The following is a 21,892-nucleotide window of genomic DNA, read 5'->3' on the forward strand; positions in this document are numbered from 1 at the left end:
ACTCTCTGGGGCTGGTATCTGAAAGAAAACAGAGAGAAACTCCCAGAAAACCTAGCATTAACCTTTGATGCAGGGTGGGATGTTCATTCAGTGCTGAAATTTAAGACAGCTGCATAGAGTCCTGACCAGTTTAACATAATACAGAATCTAAAATACAGGGAGAGTTTGGGCAGAGTACCTCATAAATGTCTGAGACCAAAGAAGATAAATACAGAGTCAAATACATGAGGCAAACAATAAAGTTAATACTGAGCAAATTATACAGGCAGAAGATGAAGGAGTAGCAGTGGTTTATAGCTCTTTGCATAAACTTGAAGGCAAGGGCAGAGTACTCGCATCCCAGGCAGACACAGGAACGATGGCACAACCTCCTTGCCTGGAACCCTTCAGAGAAGCAACAGGTGCCACAGCAGCAGAGGAGCGCTCGTCAGCCTGAACGAAAAGAGAACAAGTTTATTTAAGTTAGACTCGTAAGCTAAAGAGATGTGAGAAACAAAGGCTGGTTGTGGTGATCTGCAGTGGTGAGCTTGGGTACAGGAGTGTGGGAACTACATGTCCAGCAAATCGGAAAAAGTGTCATTTGAAGCAGCAGCAGAGAGAGGAAGGTGTTTTGTAGCTTTTAAAGGCATGATAGGGCCTGCTCTGCTGAGAAGGTGGAGAGGCGAGGACCAAAATAATTGTGTAAAGGCTTAGGGGATGTTATCCAAAAGCTTGAGTTCTCATCAAGGTGCAGAACATAACCAAGGCAGATGATTGCCATGTATGTTCCTCAGTTTCTTTCTCTTTGGCAGGAGGTGAAAGAGGAACTATGCCAGCAGCATTAACTGGGAATGGTGAGATGAGCAGAAGAACCAATAGGACCACACTGGGGACTGTTACTGGCTACTCTAAAGGGAAAAAGGGAAGTATAGGAAGAACTAAAGCATATCAAATGGAACATCTTTTGATTATGTTAAGGATTTAATACTGATGATTTGAAAAAAAATTGAAGTATAGTTCTTTCTATGATTTGAAAATATTCCCAAATCATCAGTATCAATTCCTACCAATCATCACCAGCAAATGTCCTTATAAAAACAGAACATTACTTTGAAGATCCAGCGCTTTAGGGAATTGTTCCTTCTTCAGACTGCTGTTTGGGTGTTTTATTTAAATGAGAGTGTCAATATCTATACTGATGACTTTGGGGGCTAGGTAAAAATAACAGGCAAGCACAACCAAAGAAAGATTTTATAAGTGGCTTTGGAAAGTACTTACGTTGGCTTGAGCTGTAAATTCATGTGCAAGGAAAACACTCAAGGCGAAGTTAACAAAGCCTCATCAGGGAGGTAGATGACAGTAGGGCTGGGACCATCACCTTGGAGATCTACCAAGAGGAGAGCCATTTCTAGAAACAGTGAACAATGTGGGGAATGTGGAAATCTGTCTGTGCTACCTGCTCAAACAGCACCCCAAATTCACTTCTCTGTGTGTCGGACAGATGCAAGAAGAATTTTAAGAATTTGAGAAATTAATGAAAGACTCCAGTTTTGAGGTGTTGTGAGAGAAGGCACGGAACTGAGGTTGTCCAGCGACAACCCTCAAAGAAGGAGTTAGAGGTAGCTGTTTTATAAGAATATGGTAAGAATTGGTGGTAAGTAGTTTATGTATTGTGCACTGAGTTAATGTGCTGAAACACTGAAGGTGGCTTTGGTCCTAGTTGAATTATGTAAAAGTTTCATCTTATTTAGAGGTCAATATGAATAGAAACTGACTTTAAATCACATGGGCGTGGCTCGCTCTCTTAGAAGTGAGATTATTTTTCAATTACAGATGCTTGTGAGAGTTATTTGTATCATAACACCCATGTTTCAGATGCTGTAGTGACTGTAAACTCACTGTAGAGCATACAGGGACTCTATTTTGGTGACACTACTGTTCAAAAGCCATTCTCTTCCTTGGCTATCCATGCCCCTGCCTTTCCTCACACTCTGATGCAAGACCTGTAGGCAGAGAGAGTATTAATCAGCATAACTCAGTTCTCCCACTATTTGATATAGTAGTAGCTGGGGTGTCCAAAAAGCACAGAGAGATCATGCACGTGTTGCAGTGACTGTACTCACTACACTGTACACACTGTTGTATCTGATCTACCTCAGCCATCTAGCCGTACTTGGCTAGTATTTTACAAAGGCCTGTAGGGTACTGCAAGCTGCCAGACACATTTTGGTATCAGCAGCACCCTAAAACAGCCACAGTGTATTATTACTGCAGTAGAAGCAGTCTTGATGTTCAGTGTGAAAGGTCTATCAACTAACTCATTATGAAGAGGTGGGCCATGTTAGGACATGGTAAGCTACCTTTCAAATGCCTGGATAATGGCTGGAAATAGATGAGGTGGCGATGTGAATGGTTTAGCTATCGACATCACACGTCCAGCTTGCAAAGCTTCTCCAACTGCCAGGCATGGCTCTGGAGAAGGGCAGGTGGGCTGAAGCCTCCTTTGGAAGAGGTAACTGTAGGGGCTCCCCAAAGAAGTCAGTGAACTACAAATTCAGGTGTGGAGGGAGATGCTTTGCTTTTCTGGTGAGCAGTTTCATGCCCTCAGCTATAACATGCTGAATGTGGCACCTCTGTCTTCTCGTATTCTGGATTTCAATAACCACAAGATTTTCTTCCTGCCATCACAGCCAGCTGTAGCTGGCTTTTTTCAGAGCTCTACAAGAGCCTTCCAAGGGCATTCTGGCAACCACCTGGCTTCCTCTGGCTAGTTTTTAATTCATCACCAGTAGCCTGCTGATCCTTTCCTTAAAGAAAAAGGAGTTCATTTTCCACAGTCTATGGACATTTGTCACTATGCTTGCAATACTCCAAGTAGATAGCCTTCATTCCTGAAAAAACTGATTCCTTTAAGAGGATCCATATATTTAGGCATGTATTTATTTTTCCTTAAAATGATGTAATTAACAGCAACTCTGATTTTGAGTAATATTGCCTCCCTGTGAAGGTAAATTGCAAGAGGAACGATATTTGTAAGAATCTATTGAGGCTTGTGGCACACTGGAAATGGGAGTAATTCTAGTAATCTCCTTAGGGTGATGTAGTCAAAACACACAAATCTCTGTAGGATTTCTGCTGTTATTCTCATGTTTATGATAAGAACCAAGAGATCCTGCAGCCTATTACGAAATTATCAGATCATGGCACCAGGGCTAGTATAATGGCCCCGTGATGCAAAGGTGATTTGCCTTTTGATGGAGATGCTGTAACTAGCCTGCTGTTCTCAGGTCCAGCATACTTGATTATGGTTCTGGTTATTCCTAACTTTGATAGCAACACTGGGAAAAGGTCTGTCCTATTCTTGGATATCAAAAGAAGATATGGCTGCAGGTATCAAAATGACTCACCTCTTGCAGCTGGTACCTTGCTTCTCCCTTACACTACTGCCCTGCACGCGGTCTCCCTCCCATCTTGACCTCTTTGAGTCTGTCTCAGAGTAGAAGAGCAATACAGTTATTAGGTGTGAAAAATAAGGATACTTGGACAGTGACTTGGGTAGAACTTGACCCAAGTTGTGCTCAGGGAGGAGGGGCTGAAGCGCATTCCCCATAAAGCCACCAGCCACCTCATCCAGCACCCAGTGCTGCCAGGTTACAAAGGAGGAATGCGCTTTTTCTGGGGTGACACTCAAGCATCCTTACATTAGCAACAGGCTGCAAAGGACAGCTCATACCTCCAAACTACACAACCACCACAGCTATTTCCTTCAGCTATCACATCACACGTAGCCACAAATAAAGAGATCAACAAAAAATGTTCCTTGAACCAACTCAGAAGAATAACTTCCTGAGGTAAAGCCTGGACGACATGAAGACTATATGGATAAATTTTGACAGCTTTATGCTCAAGGAAATCTGACAGATTGGGAAGGATTTAAACTCAGTCTAGTTAAGAAAACCTGCAAAATTATATTTCCTTGTCACAAAGTCTGCTCTGACACCAAAGCTGAAAAAAATCAGGTTTCAGAAAGGTTGAGACAGCACAGGGACCCTCATACTGCAGCAGCAGATTGTGCCTAGTCCTGTGGTAAGCAAGTGCTCAACTCCTGCACTGTCTGGAAGATCTATTGCTGAGAACTGCCCTGTCACAAGCATTTCAAACACATTGTAAAAAACTCAGCCTTGGACAGTGATTTCAAATGGACTTTTTCAGGAAAAGAGATGGCTAATTATTTTTCCCTAATGCACTCTCTCATTGAAATCTGAAATTACTAATATGTATTAATGAAGTCAAAGCACGGAAGTTTTGCCATTTGTAGTTAGCATAGAACCTGCCGTGCAAGCCACAATTTTCTGAAACAAAGTGATAATCTGCACTTGGGTGTGATCACCTATGCTCCAGCCTGAGATTTTAATTTTTCTTGTTTCTATTTGTGTGCGATACATTAATGTGTAACATCGTGACTGTTGCAACACTGGTGCTATGAACGTCCAAAAATAAATCAACTCTTGAAAATACACGTAAGAAGGGGTCTCTTGTTTGTAAAGGAACTGCATAAACTCCCCTTCACAGGAAGCACCGCTGTGCAAAGCCATCTTCTATAAAAGCAATAAAGAAGCAGGATATAGCATTTAGTTTCAAATTAATAACTAATATTTCTTAGATGTTTGGAAAAAGGGGAAAGAATGTAGTCATTGAGTTAGACCCAGAGTTTAATTGCTGCTTTTCAATCGAGTATTAGAATAAATTTCAAAAGATGGTATCCTTGTAAAGAGTTTATTCTACAACCATCTTTAATTCACTAAAACTGGTATTCCAAAGGGAATCAGAGGTTTTTAAAAAAATACCACTAATGCCATTTTCCTTCAGCTTTAATGATTTCTTTTTTATTTTTGTAAGTCAAATGAGTCAATATACTGGTATTCCTAAATCATCCATCTTGCATTTTGATGAGTTAGTCTACCAACATTGTTCTCAGTTATGAAATTTCAAAGTCTCTTTGGAATACTAATTTCATATTTATAGGTTTAAATTTTTTGATTCCATCCTATTTCCCTGAATTTTTTCTCAAGACTGTTGTTGATGTAAAATTTAATATAAAATATTTAGTCACAAAATAGTATTGCTTTTATGCACATCGTGGTAAGATTATTTTCTTTTTTCCAATAAAAACTATACCATCTTCCATAAAATCCTAAACATATTAAGAACTGTGATGTAGAACAAAATTACACAGGGTGAAACAGGTACCAGCACAACAGTGAGATTATATTACATCAAAAAATTTTAATGGTCCCAAATATATACTCAACAACTAAGCATACACTCAGGGGGGCAAAAAAAATTATGACACAGAAGTGACCACATCTAGAATTCCACTCAATCTTTAATCAAGAAGGGACAAACAAATCCCCCACCTCCAAAAAAAAAAATTCTGCAGTTTAAAGGGCAAAGGGAACAGATTAAAAAAAAAAAGAGGAAACTTTATATTCGGCCCTCCCCCATAGAGGTTTTTAAAACCTGCTGTAGCTTGACTAAAATGTTCAGAATGTACGATTTCAAAGGCAGGTCTCTTTTATACAAAGAAACTGCTGGCATTCTTAACCTAGTGAAGAATTATGGCAAAAACCGCCTTTTCTTCAGAAGTCTCACACATGGTCCAAGAAAGCATATTCTGATTGTAGCAACTGACCAGCCAATCCAGAGTTCCACTAACAAAACTCCTGCCCTCTTGGCTTTTTTGTTTGTTTTTGTTTTCCATTTCCTTCCCTGAGAAAAGGGCAACGTGTGGTCCAAGCTGGAGAGCTCAAAGGCGCAAGTCTTTCCCCTAAACTAAGTATTTCCCCTTCTTCTGCTCCTTTGAATTGGCACTTGATTGGCAGAAATCCGTTTGTATAGGTTGATCTGTGTCACACACAGTAATTCACAAAAGATTGCTGCTTTGCTGTGGGTTTGTTTTGTTTTTGGAAAAAATATCCTTCCCCCAACTCGTAATGTTCTTCAGCAGTTGCCATTATGATGACTCAAGCTTTGCTTTCTTTGACAAAGGTAAAGTTTCCTCTTTATCTTCATCTTCATCATCCTCTTCATCATCATCAGGATAATCTACAAGCCCAACAAGGCCTCCCTACAAAGACAGACACAATTACTATAATTAAGAAAAGGTTTGCACATTGAGACTTCACGTTTGTATTGGAAAATGATGTTTGCACAGAATATTGCCGTGAGCATACTGATTCATGACGTTTTGAATAAAATGAAGCAGAACAAAAATAAATCCTCCAGTATGAATGAAAATGACATTGTCTGAAAAATGTTTCAATTAATAAATCCAAACTGGGGTTTTACCTATCCAGCTGGACAGAAATGAAATTTCTAGTTGAAATGCAAGAAAATCCAAAAATCTACTTAGTTTTTTTAAGTGTCACTGAAGCTCTATCTGTAAAGATTTTTAATTTTTTTTTTTTTTTAACCAAGCATAGCTGACTACAGCAACAAGCAACCTGGAAGCACTTCAGAAACAAACAGAGAATATCCTTCAACTTGAATTTTTGAATTATGATACTTTAGAACACAGTCTGTCTTCACAAAAGCTAGTTTAAATACGTAGTAAATTAAAGAATTTTTTGTATAATATAACTGAATGAGCTGTACAGGTTACAAAATTTAAACAACTTGGCAGCTGAAAATGAAAGCATGTCTAGTAATATTAAAAACTCTCTTGTATTGCAAATAACCACAGATTTTAAGATTAGGCAGGTCTGGACCCATGAAGAAGTGGCATGAACATCTAAAACTTCCTCTAACTACAGTACGTTGCAATTCCTGAAGCTTAACCCGCAAACAAATTCCTAGTGTGTAACAATGAAGTCAACTTATGTTCATTCAAAATTACCTTAGTTGTAATAGCTGCCATCTGAGATGTGCTTTTAGAAACTGATCCTGGAGACCCAGGGGACCCTGGGGATCCGGGAGACCCTGGGGATCCGGGGAGATTACTTGCAGACGACTGGCTGGTAAGGTTAGATTTTGTACCACTGGAGAAGGAAAGCTTGAAACTTGGGCTCTGACGACCTGAAAGGTTAGTTTTCAGAAGAACCTCCTTTTCTTCACTCTCTTTTACTGGAGAGAAAAAAATAAGCACAACAAAATACAAAAGTAAAGCAATTATTATTGAGCAAAACATTTAATTACAGATCACCTCACTGTGTGGTAAAAGGCTCAATACTTTATGTACAACTTTGTGTCATCAGACATTTTTTTTTTTCCCATACTACTATACTACCTACCAGCTGTTGTCATTGGCCAGGAAGGAACACTTTTACTCTACCGGTGGTATCACCTGAACATTTACATCAAAACATTTGAATTATAAACACAATAAAACACAGGAAAACTTGACTATCAGCTAAGATTACCATTCGATTGCTTTAAGAAATCAACAACAATATTTTGTATCATTCTGCTTTTAAAGACAACAAAACTTGTTTTGAAGGGGTGGTCCACCAATTTGGTGTCACAATTTCAAAATCTAAGAACTTCAGAATAAATACATGCAAATCTTAATTGCAGAATGACTATGGCTTCTGCATAACCCATATGGCATTCTTCTTCTCATCACTTACATTTTTTCCTTTCCATGAATTTACTGATAGGGTCCATAATATCTTCATCATTTTTAGTTTTGTCAGAAGGGGGCACCACTGCCTCTCCATCTTCCATATCATCTTCATCAGTATTAAACCACATCTCCTCCTCATCCTCCAGGGTTCTTGCATCCCTTCTGTATCTATGGTTTCTCAAAATGGAGCGCATGCTGGAGAAATTATTTGAAAAACAACTCATATTAATAATAAAACATCACTCGACATTTACAGTGACAGCTTACAAATACAAATATTGTAGAGCAAGAAAAATACCAGCAAATCATTCTGTAATATGAGTATCTGTAACTTTAATGCAAAGATAATTAAAAACCTTCCTTTATAAAGTATCAAATAAAGTACAACTCTGCTAATGGCACATTCAGACTACTTTATCTGTCCAAAATTCTGTAGCTTACAAACAGCACTATTAAAAGTAATTTTTCGAAATGTCACTGAAGTGTTGCAGTCAGGCTTGGTTTAACAGTTTGCACTGGCAAATAAAAAGTTGTAAAACAAAGAGTTTAGAAACTATAGACTTTTCTTCTGAAAATAACTTACAACTTGTCAGTATTTGGGGTCCAATGTGTTAAACAAAAAAAAACAGCCCCAAAATCAAACTTAAATATTACTCCAGTATAAAACAGATACGTTAAAAATACACACCCACTTTTTGGTCAATATCAGTATCTTCCATTCTTCAGAGCCTTGCACACAAAGTGCTACTTCTCCCTCCCCATTTGATCTATTATTACTGTCCGTCTATCTCAGCTCCACCTTCCTTTTCTTTTTTCTCACAGAATCAGTATTATGGCCTTGGAGGAGAGGGACAGTGATGTGCACCCTGAAGAATACGTGTGCCCTATTTAGAGTGTAGGCTTGAATTTCACAGCTGTTTAAGTGACAAGCTTAGCTGACCCAAGCCAAAATAATCAAAATCTCACCTGTAAAATGTTAGCACTCAAAACTGCGAATCCTGCACATATTCTTGAAAGTGCTTCAATATTTTAAAACACAGCTAGGATTATACTCTCATTTTAATTGTACAATTCTCAAATTTTGGTAGAGTGTACCTAAATATCTGCTCCCACAACTAACTAAAATAAAAGGAAATCTGACATGAATTTTTGAAGGAAAAATCCACAAAATTATAACTTACAACTGAACAATCTTTGAAATCAAACAGTAGGAATCTATTATTTAAGCAAATTTAGGTACCTGATGGGCTTCCAGCCTCATTACAATACTGTTACGTAAGTTTAGGATATGACAATTTAGCATTACTACTGGAGGTCCAGCAACTAATACGTTTGCTGAAAGACGATCAAGAGTTTGAAGCAACACATCTGGAAATCACACTATTAATTCAGTAATTTCAACAACGCCTGAGATGCAAGCAGGAGTCTGAATTATTTACATTTCCCACTATCACACAACAATTCAGCAATACTCCCAAAACAGAATTAAACCACTGATACACTAATAAGATGTGCATTTTACCTGTCAAGTTTTGGATTATCTTGTCTTTCCCTTTGTTGTTCAAATCGCAGTTTCAGTCCTTTGAATGTCTGCACATAATCTACATCTTCCAGTGCCTTCCAGTAATTTTCAATTACATGAGCCGTTAAAGATTTTATATCTTCCTATAGGAACAAACAAACATAAAGTGACTTTTCATTCAAATGAATTTATTTAATACAATATAAAAATTAATTTAAATGAGAGAATATTTTTAAATATTCCACAGGAAGCATCATATATTAGCTTATGCAAAAATGAGTATTATGCATGTAAGTGTAGTTAAAAATCTAGACCTTCAAATATTTGAGTAGCAAAACAGGCATAATAGCAGCAATTTTCTAGTAGCATCTCCTTCAAAACACATGAATAGACACTAAAATCTTGATAGAAATGATACCAAAACCAAGCCTAAGAGGTCTTTCCCACTTTAACTTATAAATATTTTTATATTGATAGATTAACTGATACCTGATGTAATCAGTCAATTAAAAAATGTTTACAAGACACAGACTTAGCATTCATATTCTTTCTTTCATCACTGCAAATAAACGACTTATGTAACAATAATTATTCAATGCATTTGTTCAGGATGAGAACCAGGAAGATATTTTTAATCAGAAACCAACATCAGGTTCATCCTTTGTGGCCAGCTGGTACTGGCCAAGGTCCTTTACAAAAACCTCCCAAATGTTCTGCTATTTCAGTTTAGTGCTGTGGCTGCCCAAAGCCACCTCAGACACCTGGGACTGCACAGGTCTGCATCATGCAGCAGGAAAATTAGTCCTGTACATTGTTTGGCTTTCTCAGCTGTGCACAGCCCCTGGAGTACACTGCAGAATAAACACCTGAACTAACACCTCCTAAGGACAAGCAGAGCAACATAGATCTTAATACACTGGTTATTTTATCTTTTGGTTTTACGCTCAAAGGTCACCTCTTATGAATGGTAATACAGCAGTAATAACAAAAGCACACTTTTAAAATTTGAGATCTTTAAGAATAAACCTGAATGAAATAAAATTGACAAAAATTATTTCCAGATACCAAGAAGTATTCTGGTAATGCAACCTGGGTATCTACGTGAAAAGAAAAATAATTTTTTTTTTTAAAAAAAAGATTATTTATTTCCTCATAGCATGAGCTGTAGGATCAGCACACAATCCCATGGAGTACTGAAAGACCACAGCATGAAAGTCAGGGTCACCTATACGGATTGACTTTTTTCATAGCTTCAAAACCATTTTTAAATCAACTCTTCCACAATGATCAAGTCATCTCAGTCTTGAATTGCCTTGAGTCCCAACTCAAAGAGGAAGGCGGTCATCACTACAGAAGATTTCAAGAGGTGACAGAGCCTCCTTTTTTCCTCACCCCCTTACTCCTCCATGACTGCCTGCACCCAAGCTTGGCCCCACTTATCACAGTTACAATTCCTACAGAATCTTGTCAGAATCTGGATACAGACAACGGTGAGGAAACAGCACTGTGCAGACAGCCAAATTAGCATGCATATTTTAAGAGACTCCCCACGGAAGGAACTCCATTAATATAATCAAAGACCAATATAACTTCTCTCTTTCCATATTCTGTTGAACTGACATTAGAGAGCATGACTAAATTTGATGTTTTTGTAGCAGCAGTTTAAAAGGACATTCTTGTTGCAACAGGCCCATCCAATCTGCACAATGAAACCTGATTGGGGCTGCCTTTGCAGATCTGGGTACTGTGAGTACACTGACCATCAAGCGAACTTAATTTTCAAGTCACAGTACTGTTTGAATGTAAGACAGAATATGTATGAGTATGTAACTTCTACAAAATAAAGTTCATTTAAATACAGTATCATATGGTCACATCACTATGATAGCATAATTTAGGGTACAAGCAAAAAGTAAAGTCTTCTTGAACTACAAGATTAAAGAATACAGTAATTATCCTCAGCAGATCACAGTACTCACCACTCTGATAAATTCGAACATCTCTATTATGGCAGAGTTCATCAGATTATAACGGGAACCATTATTTAGAAATGCTTTGACCACAGGTTCAAACAAAAAACTTTTCATTATGTAACGGTTGTAGAATTCATCCTTCAGTCCAATTATCTTTCTCTTGAAACGAAGGGCACCTGAAGCAGAAGTGTAATCAAAAGAACTTTTACATTTAAAAGAAAATAATCTGGAAATTACTCAGCATTATTTAGAGCAATTTGCAATCTCAGTTCTTACATTATTAGTACCAGGTAACACATTCAGCTATTATCTGCTTCTCAGTCTTGACTATACTGCTGAAGATTACTTACCTATTTTATCATGAAGAAATTCTCCACCATAACTGTACAAGTGAAACCACCTCTGCTTACTGAAGCAGTAATATACTGCTGTTTAACTATATTGCTAATAACATAAAGGTGTATTTTCAATTTTTAAAATTACTTATGATCAAGGTAAAATACTTTCTCAGCAGAACTAGGAAATTTGCTTATCATTCCTATTACTCAAATGTAAGTTTGATTACATTTAATTAAATCCTATTTGATGAGGATGCAAACTACCTTATTTTAAAATTGATAAATGACATTTTCTTCACACACTTAGTAAAGCAAAGACTTAATTTATAGCCAGTTTAAAGCTCATTCTGAAACTATGAAGCATACACAAGTATGTGAATGTCCACACATAAACAGAAAGCAGAGTATCATCGTGCTATAAGGCAGCACATTTTGGTTAGCAACTAGGTGTACATGAAAAGAATATTCAAGGGTTCTAAAACCAAACTCAGGTGATTCAGTTACAAATGTAAAAGATACTTCTTATGGCATGGCACTGCTCAGTCAACTTTAGGCTTTGTTTTACTCTATGTGCACGAGAGAATCGTGGAAAAAAAAAAATCTCTTACTTGCCTCCAGAATTAAGTCAAATTGCTTTGCTATTATTGTGCTGAGCATGGTCAAGAAACTACCAGAGTTTGAAGAGCAGCACACTGAACTTCTGAGCCGTTTAATGCAGTCAGACAACTGTATCTCTTCACTAAATACCTCTGATAATTTCTACTAAAAAAAAAATAATCAAAACTTAAAATGGCTCTCTCAGGATATTCAATATTGAGATACCAATTCACCTCTACATCGAGAGTCAGAAAAATCCTGCTATTTAGAAAAAAGACATCTATAAATGCAAAACTATTTACCAATACTAGCTAACTTATCTATAAATTTTCATGATCTGTGAGCAGTTTTCTTCCAGCAGAACGAAGATATGTACCACTTCACATTCACAAAATACTAGTTTATTCTTTAGCTTTCAAACTTACACAATGCCAAGAAAGCGTGCTTTGAGGCCATGAGAACAAGTACCCTTCGCAGGATATCTTTGTTAATGATGTAGTTCTTTATGTGGTAAGTATGATGTTCTACACAGAAAGTTAGCAATTCCAGTATTAATGCCAAGAGTTGGGCTGTCTGAAAATCATCTGTAATAAAAACAAAACCAAAATAATTAAACATATCTAGGATATTGCCTTCAGATGCTAACTTCAAATACCCAACTGCAGTCTGGTAAACATTTCCAAGTTCTCATACATTCCCACAGACAGTTTAGGGAACATTCTGGAGGGTTTGTTTAGTCTTTAAAATAGAAATTGGACAAGCACATTATGGAGTGAATATTTTCTGTTTATACAGATAGGGCAGAAAACCCTCTTAAACCACAGAAACAATTACATTTTGTGTCTGTCTCAAATCAGCGTTCGAAGGTTCAGAGAGTACAGAACTGAACACTAACGTGAGCGGTTAGGCTTATTTAACCATAGCTCATTATGATGTCCCTATGTCTATATTACAGAATATTGCCCTATATGCAGTACCCTGCCTAAGTTTGTACCAGCAACGTGATCTATCATGCCTTTTAACAAAAGTACGATGGAAGAAATACCTCAGGCTCTCTTAATACTTCTAGGACATAATTATATCAGCATATGCAAAACATAACTCAAACCCTGCTTTTAAGTAGTCAAATAATAAATTAAATAAATGTTAGATTTAATATTTCTTAAAAGGCAGTGCTACCTTTTTGAAAAATATTGCCATATCGTTGACCATTAAAGAACATATGTATTTTAAATAGTAAAAATCTCAATTCCAATCTATCTGGAAGCCAGTTGAGATAAAAGTGATTAATTTAACTAATCCCTTGGAAATCTATACAATAAATTAAAAAATTTAGAGAACATTTATGTATGTACCTCCTTTTACATCCATTTTGGACATGTTATACTATTAACAAATAAACTACTGTTGCCAGTAGCCAGCAAGAACAGTTATCTCATCACCAATCTCTGCTTTCTTAGTTTGATGTAGAACAAATACCTTCAAATTCAGCACAATATTGTGATACACACCTTCTCAGGGGCAATTCTGCATCCTCTCTAGTAATCCCTGACCTTAAAAAACATTTATGCATATTTACAAGTCTATGCCACTGAACGGCCACGAGTTACTAAAAATAATGCAAATATTTTAATTTTTGCTGAAGCAAAAGCTGCAGCAAATGCTGTTCACTTCTTAAATCAGGTCTCTGCTGAATTTTATACCTATAAATTATTCAAATTACTAAATCATGAATCAACATTTTATTCCAAACTATGTATCATAGTCTCAGATTCTCTTTAAGACAGAAAATGTCCTTTGACAGTTATTCTGTTTTAAACACTGACATTCAACAACCTTGATGTGCCCAACATCCAGAGTGGCATTACCTTTGCTAGGCTTGTCCTCTGTAGTATTGGCCAATAAAGGGGCTGTCAGAACATGCATACAATGTTTGTAGAAGAAACCCAAGAACTCTGTCTTTTCTGTTTTCTGAAGAATAATAATAATAAAAAATTATATACGTAGCACATATCATCAAATACTCTAAAAAACCAAATGTAATTTCATTTGAAGGTATCTACTTACATTAGCAGTGGCAAGCATATTTTCTGGATCAACTAAAGTACGAAGCAAACCCATGAGTAACACCGCCCCTCCAAGTTCTGGATCAGTGTCACAAATCATGTGTTCTATAATGAGGTTAATGAGTAATATATCCTAATGGGAGGGAAGGAAAAAAAAAAAAAAAAAAAAAAAGCAAAAATCAATTCTAATGCTACTCCTTTGCCCAAAATCTGAAATTATCTTCTAAAACAGTTACTGACTGGTTAAAAATGATGCTCTATCAAAATTCTGTAAAATGTAAACAACAACCAAATGAAAAAAGCCCACACTTAAGAGGAAAAAAATATTAACTTCACATGTCAGTGACACATTCTGGTTAACGGTTCAACAGTAAGAAGGCAAGTAGTGAAAAAGAATCTTTCAAAACACCTAAAAAGGGTTCCGAAATTAACAATCTAATTTAGAATTTAGTCTGAACTGAAACACTGAAAGATAAAAAGTACAGAGGCAGATACTTAACAGTCTCAAAATTCAACTGATTTCTGGAAGCGCTTTCAGAGTACAGAAGTTTTAATTTCTATCCCCCTTTAGGAAACATACCAAGGGTGTTATTTCCACAAACATACAACAGTAAAGTTTATCAGGTATTTAACATCATGAGATTATTTTCACCTAAAAATAACCCCAACATGTGTTTGCAGAAAATACGAATAACATATAAAAGTAAAAACAATATTTACTTTTAGGAACCCTTACATTAAAGTTGCTTGGTTACCACTGTGCCCCATAAAAGATGACAGTGATCTGATGCAAGAGGCTGGAAACACCAGCGATATTCCCTATCCCAGCTTCCCCCTTCTTCCAGTTCTCCGGCATCTTTTCAGCAGATACAAGAGAAAACAATAACTATCTCCCCTACGGAAAAGGCAGCATGATGTTTTCCTCCACTGAATACCACTTTGAAATACCTTTCTTACTACTTGTTGTGTGCTAGCATTCTGTATTAAACAGCTACAGAGGACCTCTGGGAAATGTAAACCTCTGTCAAAAAGAGTTCTTAAACACTTAGGATCATAATTCCACTTTCAATGTGTGTGATAGTCACCTGAACACAGGTTTCTTACAACTAAATTAAAAATACATGTACATGCTAAGATCAAGACTGAAATTTAGATTTCGCATTTTAAGGAGGCCATCATTCAAAAACATTTTGGTTTGCTTGTATGACAACTGAAGTTAAACAAAATGGTGGTTTATGGTAACCTGTTTTACTTTACACTCAATGGAACAAGAATATGGAAACAAGCGAACACTCATCTCACCTGACTAACAGAACTTTTAAAAACATGTAGTTCAGTATCCTGTAACCATCATGACTACACCCCATACTTCTTCAGAAGTAGGGCTTCATGTCATATATAGGGTTGTAAATATAAAACAACAATTTCAAAAAAAACCCAAACCACATATTCCTGGGGACCCTCTACTCACATCATCATTCTGCTGCGCTTCCTGCATGACAAACTCTCGTACCATGGATGGGTTGTATTCAACCAAATATGAGAATATATCAGTGGCTGCACTTCGTACTTGTGCATCATCCATACCCTGGAAAAGTCAAATAAAAAATTTGTGTTTCCTTAAAAGAAAAGGCTTAAATGGAATGAAAACCAGAAAGCACAGAGCTTTTAATTCCTACTTACAAGTCATACCTAACTATTACTAAAACTGTATTCCAGAGCTGAATTGACTCTAACATCTTCTTTGGGCATTTGACAACTGTTGCGCAAAATAAATTTTATGGTTTCCTTGCCCTTTGTTCTATCTCCCTATTTGGTTACTTAATTGTACACCAAGAAGGATGTAAAGACAGGAAAGTGAATGAGAAAACAACAAAAAAAAAGAATGTCAGGGTACTTACAATGTAATATTGTAACCGCTTTTAAAGTTTTACAAAAATATTTTAAATGTTTTGAATCTCAAGCTAAGACAAGACAAAGCAAACACTTCAGAAAACCACGCGACTGAAGTTTGGCATACTTTTTTAAAAAATCTCTCTGGAGATAAACAAAATTGTTACCACAAATAAAATTGAGCTGACTTACCAATATGACTTCTAGGGCTGGCAGTATGCCCATATTTGACAAGGTTTTGAAAAACGCATCTCGGTTTTGAGGTTGCAGTGTTTGAGAGAATGCACAAAACTCTTTCAGAAAATTTACCTGAAAAACGGGAATAATACCCTAGTTAGTAATTAAAAAAAAGATGCACATATCACTTTGTAGTAACTGTACCTTTCATGTGTATTTTACAGATTTCTTACCAATTCCTGTCTTTTCTCCTCATCTGTGGCTTCATCTGTTAGTTGTGCAAACAAGTCTGTCAGAAATTTTTCATCTTCCTACAAAGGCAAAACAATACCATTTGTTTATTTGACAATACCAAAAGGCATCCAAGTATAATCTAAAGTACTTCTAAGCCTGCAATTAAGAGAACATATGGTTGAGTACTGTAGCTAATCATACCAGTACCAACTTTCTAATTCAATTTTCAAACAAATTAATATGAATCTTGTTTTTGAGCCTTTATCATGTTCAACACCACCCCACCCCCCAACACTTCATTCTCAGTTACGATGTATCTTGTATTGCCTTTTGGCTGTCTTCTTTTTTTATTTTCTACTGACATTCTCACAATTTGTGTCTATGACTTCTTCTCTAACTTCCTTCCCCCTTGTCACATGCCTGTCCGCCTAAACCACACTACAATACCGTTGCTTCAACTGTTTACATTTTTTGATAAACATGATCTCCCACTCAGCCCTACGCACACAAATACCTTTGTAATGGTACGAGAGCTTTGCAGCAGAACTAAAGCAAGGACATGATGAAGGGAGAGCTGCCTAATAGCAGGAACAAGGCAAGATTCTTTCCCCTCAGTGAATTCTAGAAACCAAATCAAAGTAACTGTTCCTATTACACAGCATTTATTTGTCATTCTGTCTGGCAGCAAAAAACATTGTTATTTTTCATGCCACTGTACCTTAGCAAAACTACAAACAGCAGACAACACATTACAAACGTGTATTTAGACTGAAAGAAGCAGCAATACTTTGCTTCCCATAACCTTTTTAGTCCTAACAACTAAAGATTATTAAATCAGAAATAAACCTTCCCTCACCCTTTCCCCAACATTATACAGTAATAAGACAGCACTTGCTTGAAAAAGATACTCCTACATCAGATATGAGTAGATTTTTTCAAAAAGCTCCCAGAATGTTGTTTCTTGTGAAGTCAGTAGCACCACATGCAATACCCCTCCATCCCAAAACCACAGTGCTAGAAACCCAAGTTGCCTGGCTTCTGTTTACACAGCACAAAGCAGAACCATAAAAGTACTTCAGATACATCCACATAAACTTGCTTAGATTGCAGATTACCTAGGTACCTCATCCAGGCTCACCTTGCAGCCTTGCTGAGAAAATGAGTACCTCAGTTCCAATAGCACACCATGCTAATGCAGCTATAATGCTGTCATAACCCAGTCCAGGATCTCTACATGGCACTGCACAACACAGATAAAACCCAAAATAGGTTGGCATGAGCTACTAACCTACAAGGCATTTCACCACACTATAAGGTAAATCATATATTTAGGATATGGCACACATTTCGTCTTGTTTGATTCTGTGCTGTGCTTCTCATCTGACCCAACAGTTTATTGATAAAGAACAAAGAATTCCTTCTGGACACTATTTCAGGTGCTATTTCTGTGACTGCTTCAAAATCAAAACAAAAGAGCCACAGGAGAGGCCTCATTTGAAATTCACTGAGGAGGATCAAGCACTGGAAATGTGAAGTTTGACTTTCAGATTTCAACAAACATGTTCAAAACCACGATTAAGGTATGTGATTTCAAGAAACCTAACTTCAGCTGTGATGGACAAGGATGTTTGTTTACATGTTATCCAGCTGTTACATGGCTTAGGAAGTTTTCTGTTCCAATATTTAACTCATTAGACATTACAGGTAACTTAACTAACCCACAGTACAGATACTAACATACTTGCTCACTGAAATAAAAAAAAAAAAGCCCAAACAATAAAATCCCCATAAAAAGCTATTTTGAAGAACATGCAAGTTATTCTCCATAATTAGCAGTGCATTTAAGAAAAGGCAAAGTAATTTGCTTTCATTTATCTTTTTGCTGTTTTCACCAAGATGTAAAAGTAATCTCAGCTACCAAAACTTCTGAGAAGATGCTTATTCCCAACTGGAAAGGGTAACCCCTTATTTCCATTCTTACTGCAAAATGAACTTTCCACCTCCATGATACCTGACAGTAAGTGCAAGTCAATACCACAGAAATATCTCAGAATGATCACTGGGAAAAAATAACACACATTTCAGCATTTACATACGCCAGAGCCATGATTAGTGTGCTTCTGTGTAAAAAGGTACGCAATACAACCCAAAGTACCAATTTCTTTTTAAAGTCAAAATGTGGAAGGAGAGGAGGAGCCCCTGCACTTGTGGCAATACGTGGGCCTCAGGGATGCTGCACCCCCAGCAGCACCCGGCAGGCAGGGCCTGGCTGGGCAGGAGCCCAGCTCAGCTCTCTGACCGGACCCCACCACAACCCTGCCTGGTTCAAGATGTGGCCACCCACAGCAGAGGCTGACCCACTCACCCTGTTACTGGGCTCGCAAACATTTGCAACCTGTAAAGGGGACTTCCTAACATTAGGAAGTGATGAAGACTTCAATGCTGACAATGTTTCAGGAAGAATTTACAGAAGTTTAGTATGTAACCATTTTTCAACCTTTCACATATATATTATATACTATAATACAGTATTTTACAATTCTGTATTGAATATAACATTGAAGCATTTCCCACACCATCTCCTCTCCCAAACTCCAGGAAATACATTGTATTTTTAAATTAATAAGATTATCTGAAATCTCTAGGTCTCAGAACAACCATGATTTATTTAAAATCAGATGAATCAAGATGGATCCGAGCGATTTGAAACACCCCACCCTTACATGGATAATATGCAGTAAATAGCAGTTATTCCAAGAAAATAAAAACAACCTATTACTAACTTTGCAGTTATGTCTTAGCTCTGAAATGCATTTATGTGCTATGCCATTCCAGATTATTGATTAATGAAAGGCAGACAGGTTGTTATTGATGGGAAAAACCCCAGCCCTCTCACATTTATAGAAAATTTGTGATTGCAATGAACATTCTAAACACAAGATTCTCTCTCTCAAGCTGTAAAATTACTGACAAGGGCAGCATATCTAAAGATACGTTCCTGAACAACACTACCAGAATCCATCATGGAAATGCACAGTCTGAGAGCAGAGTTCTCCTGTTTTAGGAGTCACAAAGCAGTGACACCTAACGCTAGAACTACACAAGCTTAAATGTTCTCTCTTTGGTTTTGAGTTTGGTTTGGTTTTTTTTCCAACTTGCAAAAATCCCCCCGAATATGTCTATGAAGTGGACACAGTGCAAATGCATAATTCTTTGCAGCATCTGACCTCTTCATGCAGACAAATATCAAAACCCATTTGTATTTATCTTAGAAGCTGTGAAGGTCACATCTGTTTTCCAAGAAAACAAAAGTGCAAATGATAGTTTACACAGTAACTGTAGAATCTAGCTGTTTTCTCCATGCACAGAAATTATTAAATGTTCAATACTTGCATAAACCAAACACTAAGTATATTAATTTATGCTTTTGCAAGATCTAAGTAGATGCTTCCAGCATTTAATACCTTACAAAGTTCATGAAGATAAAATTAAGCCAGGCCATCTACTCACTCAATCATTTATGACTTTAAAAACAACAAGATCCACAGATAAAGTAGGATCATGAAAGAAGACACTATTTCCATTTGAGATTCAACTTTCAAAGCAGCAGGCCTCTCAAAATATAATTAACTTCTAGTTTTCAGACACTTCATGTCTGTGATTACAGACACATGATGAAAAACATACCTTTCTCAAAAAAAGATCCAAGAAACTCAACACCACGTAAGCTGGAAAGAGTCCACTTTCTATACTCTTTTCCACCTCCATATTCATTTCAGGTAGAAATAATATTTAAGCCCAGAAAGTGAAAGTTTCATTAAAAAAAGAAACAAACAAGAGAATTACAGCTTTAAACATACACTCCTTCCTGCTACCACACCAGAAGATTGCATAGTTTAAAATGTTTCAATCTCCTTTATCTCAGACTGCCTTCCCACACGTTCACTATCAATAAGTACGTCCACTTATGACAGACGACACGCTGAAACAGCAGTGGGATCCACCTAATCACACCTGGAGTTTCTGTACACATTGAAAAACATTTTCTACAATGAAAAAGTTAATCTCAGAAATCATTAGCATGCGCCACTTGCAAACTGCTTTCCCTAAGTCGTTTCTCCCAGAGCGTGGCATCCTTTTACACTTTACTGCAAGTTAAATTTTGCTGAAAGTTAATTTCCAGAGTTATTCCTGAGCCAACTACTGCAGAAGAGTAGACCAGCAGGAGAGGTTCTAATCCTAATGCATTTGGGGAAAACTACCAAGGCATACTGACACAGTTCTTCCTCAAACAATTACAAGCAATTACATTTACATCTACAAGGTCCTGTTAAGAATAAGTAGCTATTTGTAAACCCACTTCCAAAATTAAAAACTGCCTACTGTTATATATAAACCCAGTAAAATATAGATGTGCCTAAACTCCTACAACTTTTTAGTTCTTTAAAAGGGGGATAGGGATGATCAGTAATGATTTACATATTTTTAAAAAGCTGATTTACCAGTACAGTAATGTTGCGTGATCACTGCTGTACTAGGCACATAAATTATTTTAACATATATCCAAATTTCCCCTTCCATTCTCCACTTTCCTGAAAATAAAGGACTCTGAAGCCTAAATGCACATACTCAGAAGTAATCCTAACAATATTCTGTACTCTGGAAGATAAAAATACCGCAGGATCTTGCTGGCAAAAAGAACATGCCAATGAGAAATGGGGGAGAGAATGGAAGGAAACAGTGTTTGCTCACTCTATGGCGCAGTTTTGCAAGTTTTTGGTTTTTTAAGAACTAGTTAATAATACAAAGGAAAAGAACTGGTGGCCTCCAGCGTGAACAATAGTATATATTTTTTAAATTGCAAAAGAGCGTCATATAAAGTAAGAAACACCACTTACCTGTCCCACCCCCACTCTCAAAACTTGGCGAACTCCATGTTTCAGCAAGGTTTCTTGGTAGCTATGACATCTCAAGACTAGAACAGGCTGGACCCCAAGCAGTAAGAGCATATTAGGAGGGGCTGAAATTGGAAAAAAACGTTATATACCTCTTCCGTATCTCACGAACAGCGAATCATAGAACCTGTAATTGAGTAGGTTTCCACAGCAGTTAATTCTGTGGACTGGAAATACTGGTATCGTGGGTTTACTGTCTATCATGACCAACAGTATCTGGTTTACTGAGATCCTGACATAGTTACTTAAAATGGCAGATCTTAAGACAGTTAAATCACAAATAAACTAACCTCCATTTCTCAGAAAAGCCCATCAGTGTAAGCAGTTTCATAAAGATTATGAGAAAGTTAACCTTAGTGAACAAGGAGGGAGAAATACAGTTCATAACCCTAAGTGCCAAAGGTGACCCATTCTCTTTTGTTTTGTTTTACAACAGAATGGGAAAAAATTATTTATCTACCAAAGAAAGCAAAATCACGGAAGCAAGTATCTTCCATGACTAAAAAAAAAAAAAAAAGATACAAATTCTGTAAAGAC

The 21,892-nt window shown here is 37.0% G+C and overlaps 1 protein-coding gene across 1 annotated transcript in view; it reads right to left on the minus strand.

Annotated features, from left to right (window-relative positions):
- Window positions 1–5,349: 5,349 nt before the first annotated feature.
- Window positions 5,350–21,892, minus strand: part of PPP4R3A (protein phosphatase 4 regulatory subunit 3A) — a 41,655-nt gene continuing 25,112 nt past the window's right edge. The window contains exons 5-15 of the mRNA XM_010176326.1: window positions 16,400–16,477; window positions 16,182–16,298; window positions 15,568–15,684; window positions 14,098–14,229; window positions 13,899–14,001; window positions 12,456–12,614; window positions 11,102–11,271; window positions 9,123–9,265; window positions 7,605–7,795; window positions 6,875–7,101; window positions 5,350–6,106 (exon numbers count right to left, since the gene is read on the minus strand). Coding sequence (XP_010174628.1) covers window positions 5,993–6,106; window positions 6,875–7,101; window positions 7,605–7,795; window positions 9,123–9,265; window positions 11,102–11,271; window positions 12,456–12,614; window positions 13,899–14,001; window positions 14,098–14,229; window positions 15,568–15,684; window positions 16,182–16,298; window positions 16,400–16,477 — 1,551 coding nt within the window. The 3' untranslated portion in view covers window positions 5,350–5,992. The remainder of the gene's footprint in view (window positions 6,107–6,874; window positions 7,102–7,604; window positions 7,796–9,122; window positions 9,266–11,101; window positions 11,272–12,455; window positions 12,615–13,898; window positions 14,002–14,097; window positions 14,230–15,567; window positions 15,685–16,181; window positions 16,299–16,399; window positions 16,478–21,892) is intronic.

Source organism: Antrostomus carolinensis, unplaced genomic scaffold, assembly GCF_000700745.2.
Source record: "Antrostomus carolinensis isolate BGI_N321 unplaced genomic scaffold, ASM70074v2 scaffold21019, whole genome shotgun sequence".
In the NCBI taxonomy this organism is placed as follows: Eukaryota; Metazoa; Chordata; class Aves; order Caprimulgiformes; family Caprimulgidae; genus Antrostomus; species Antrostomus carolinensis.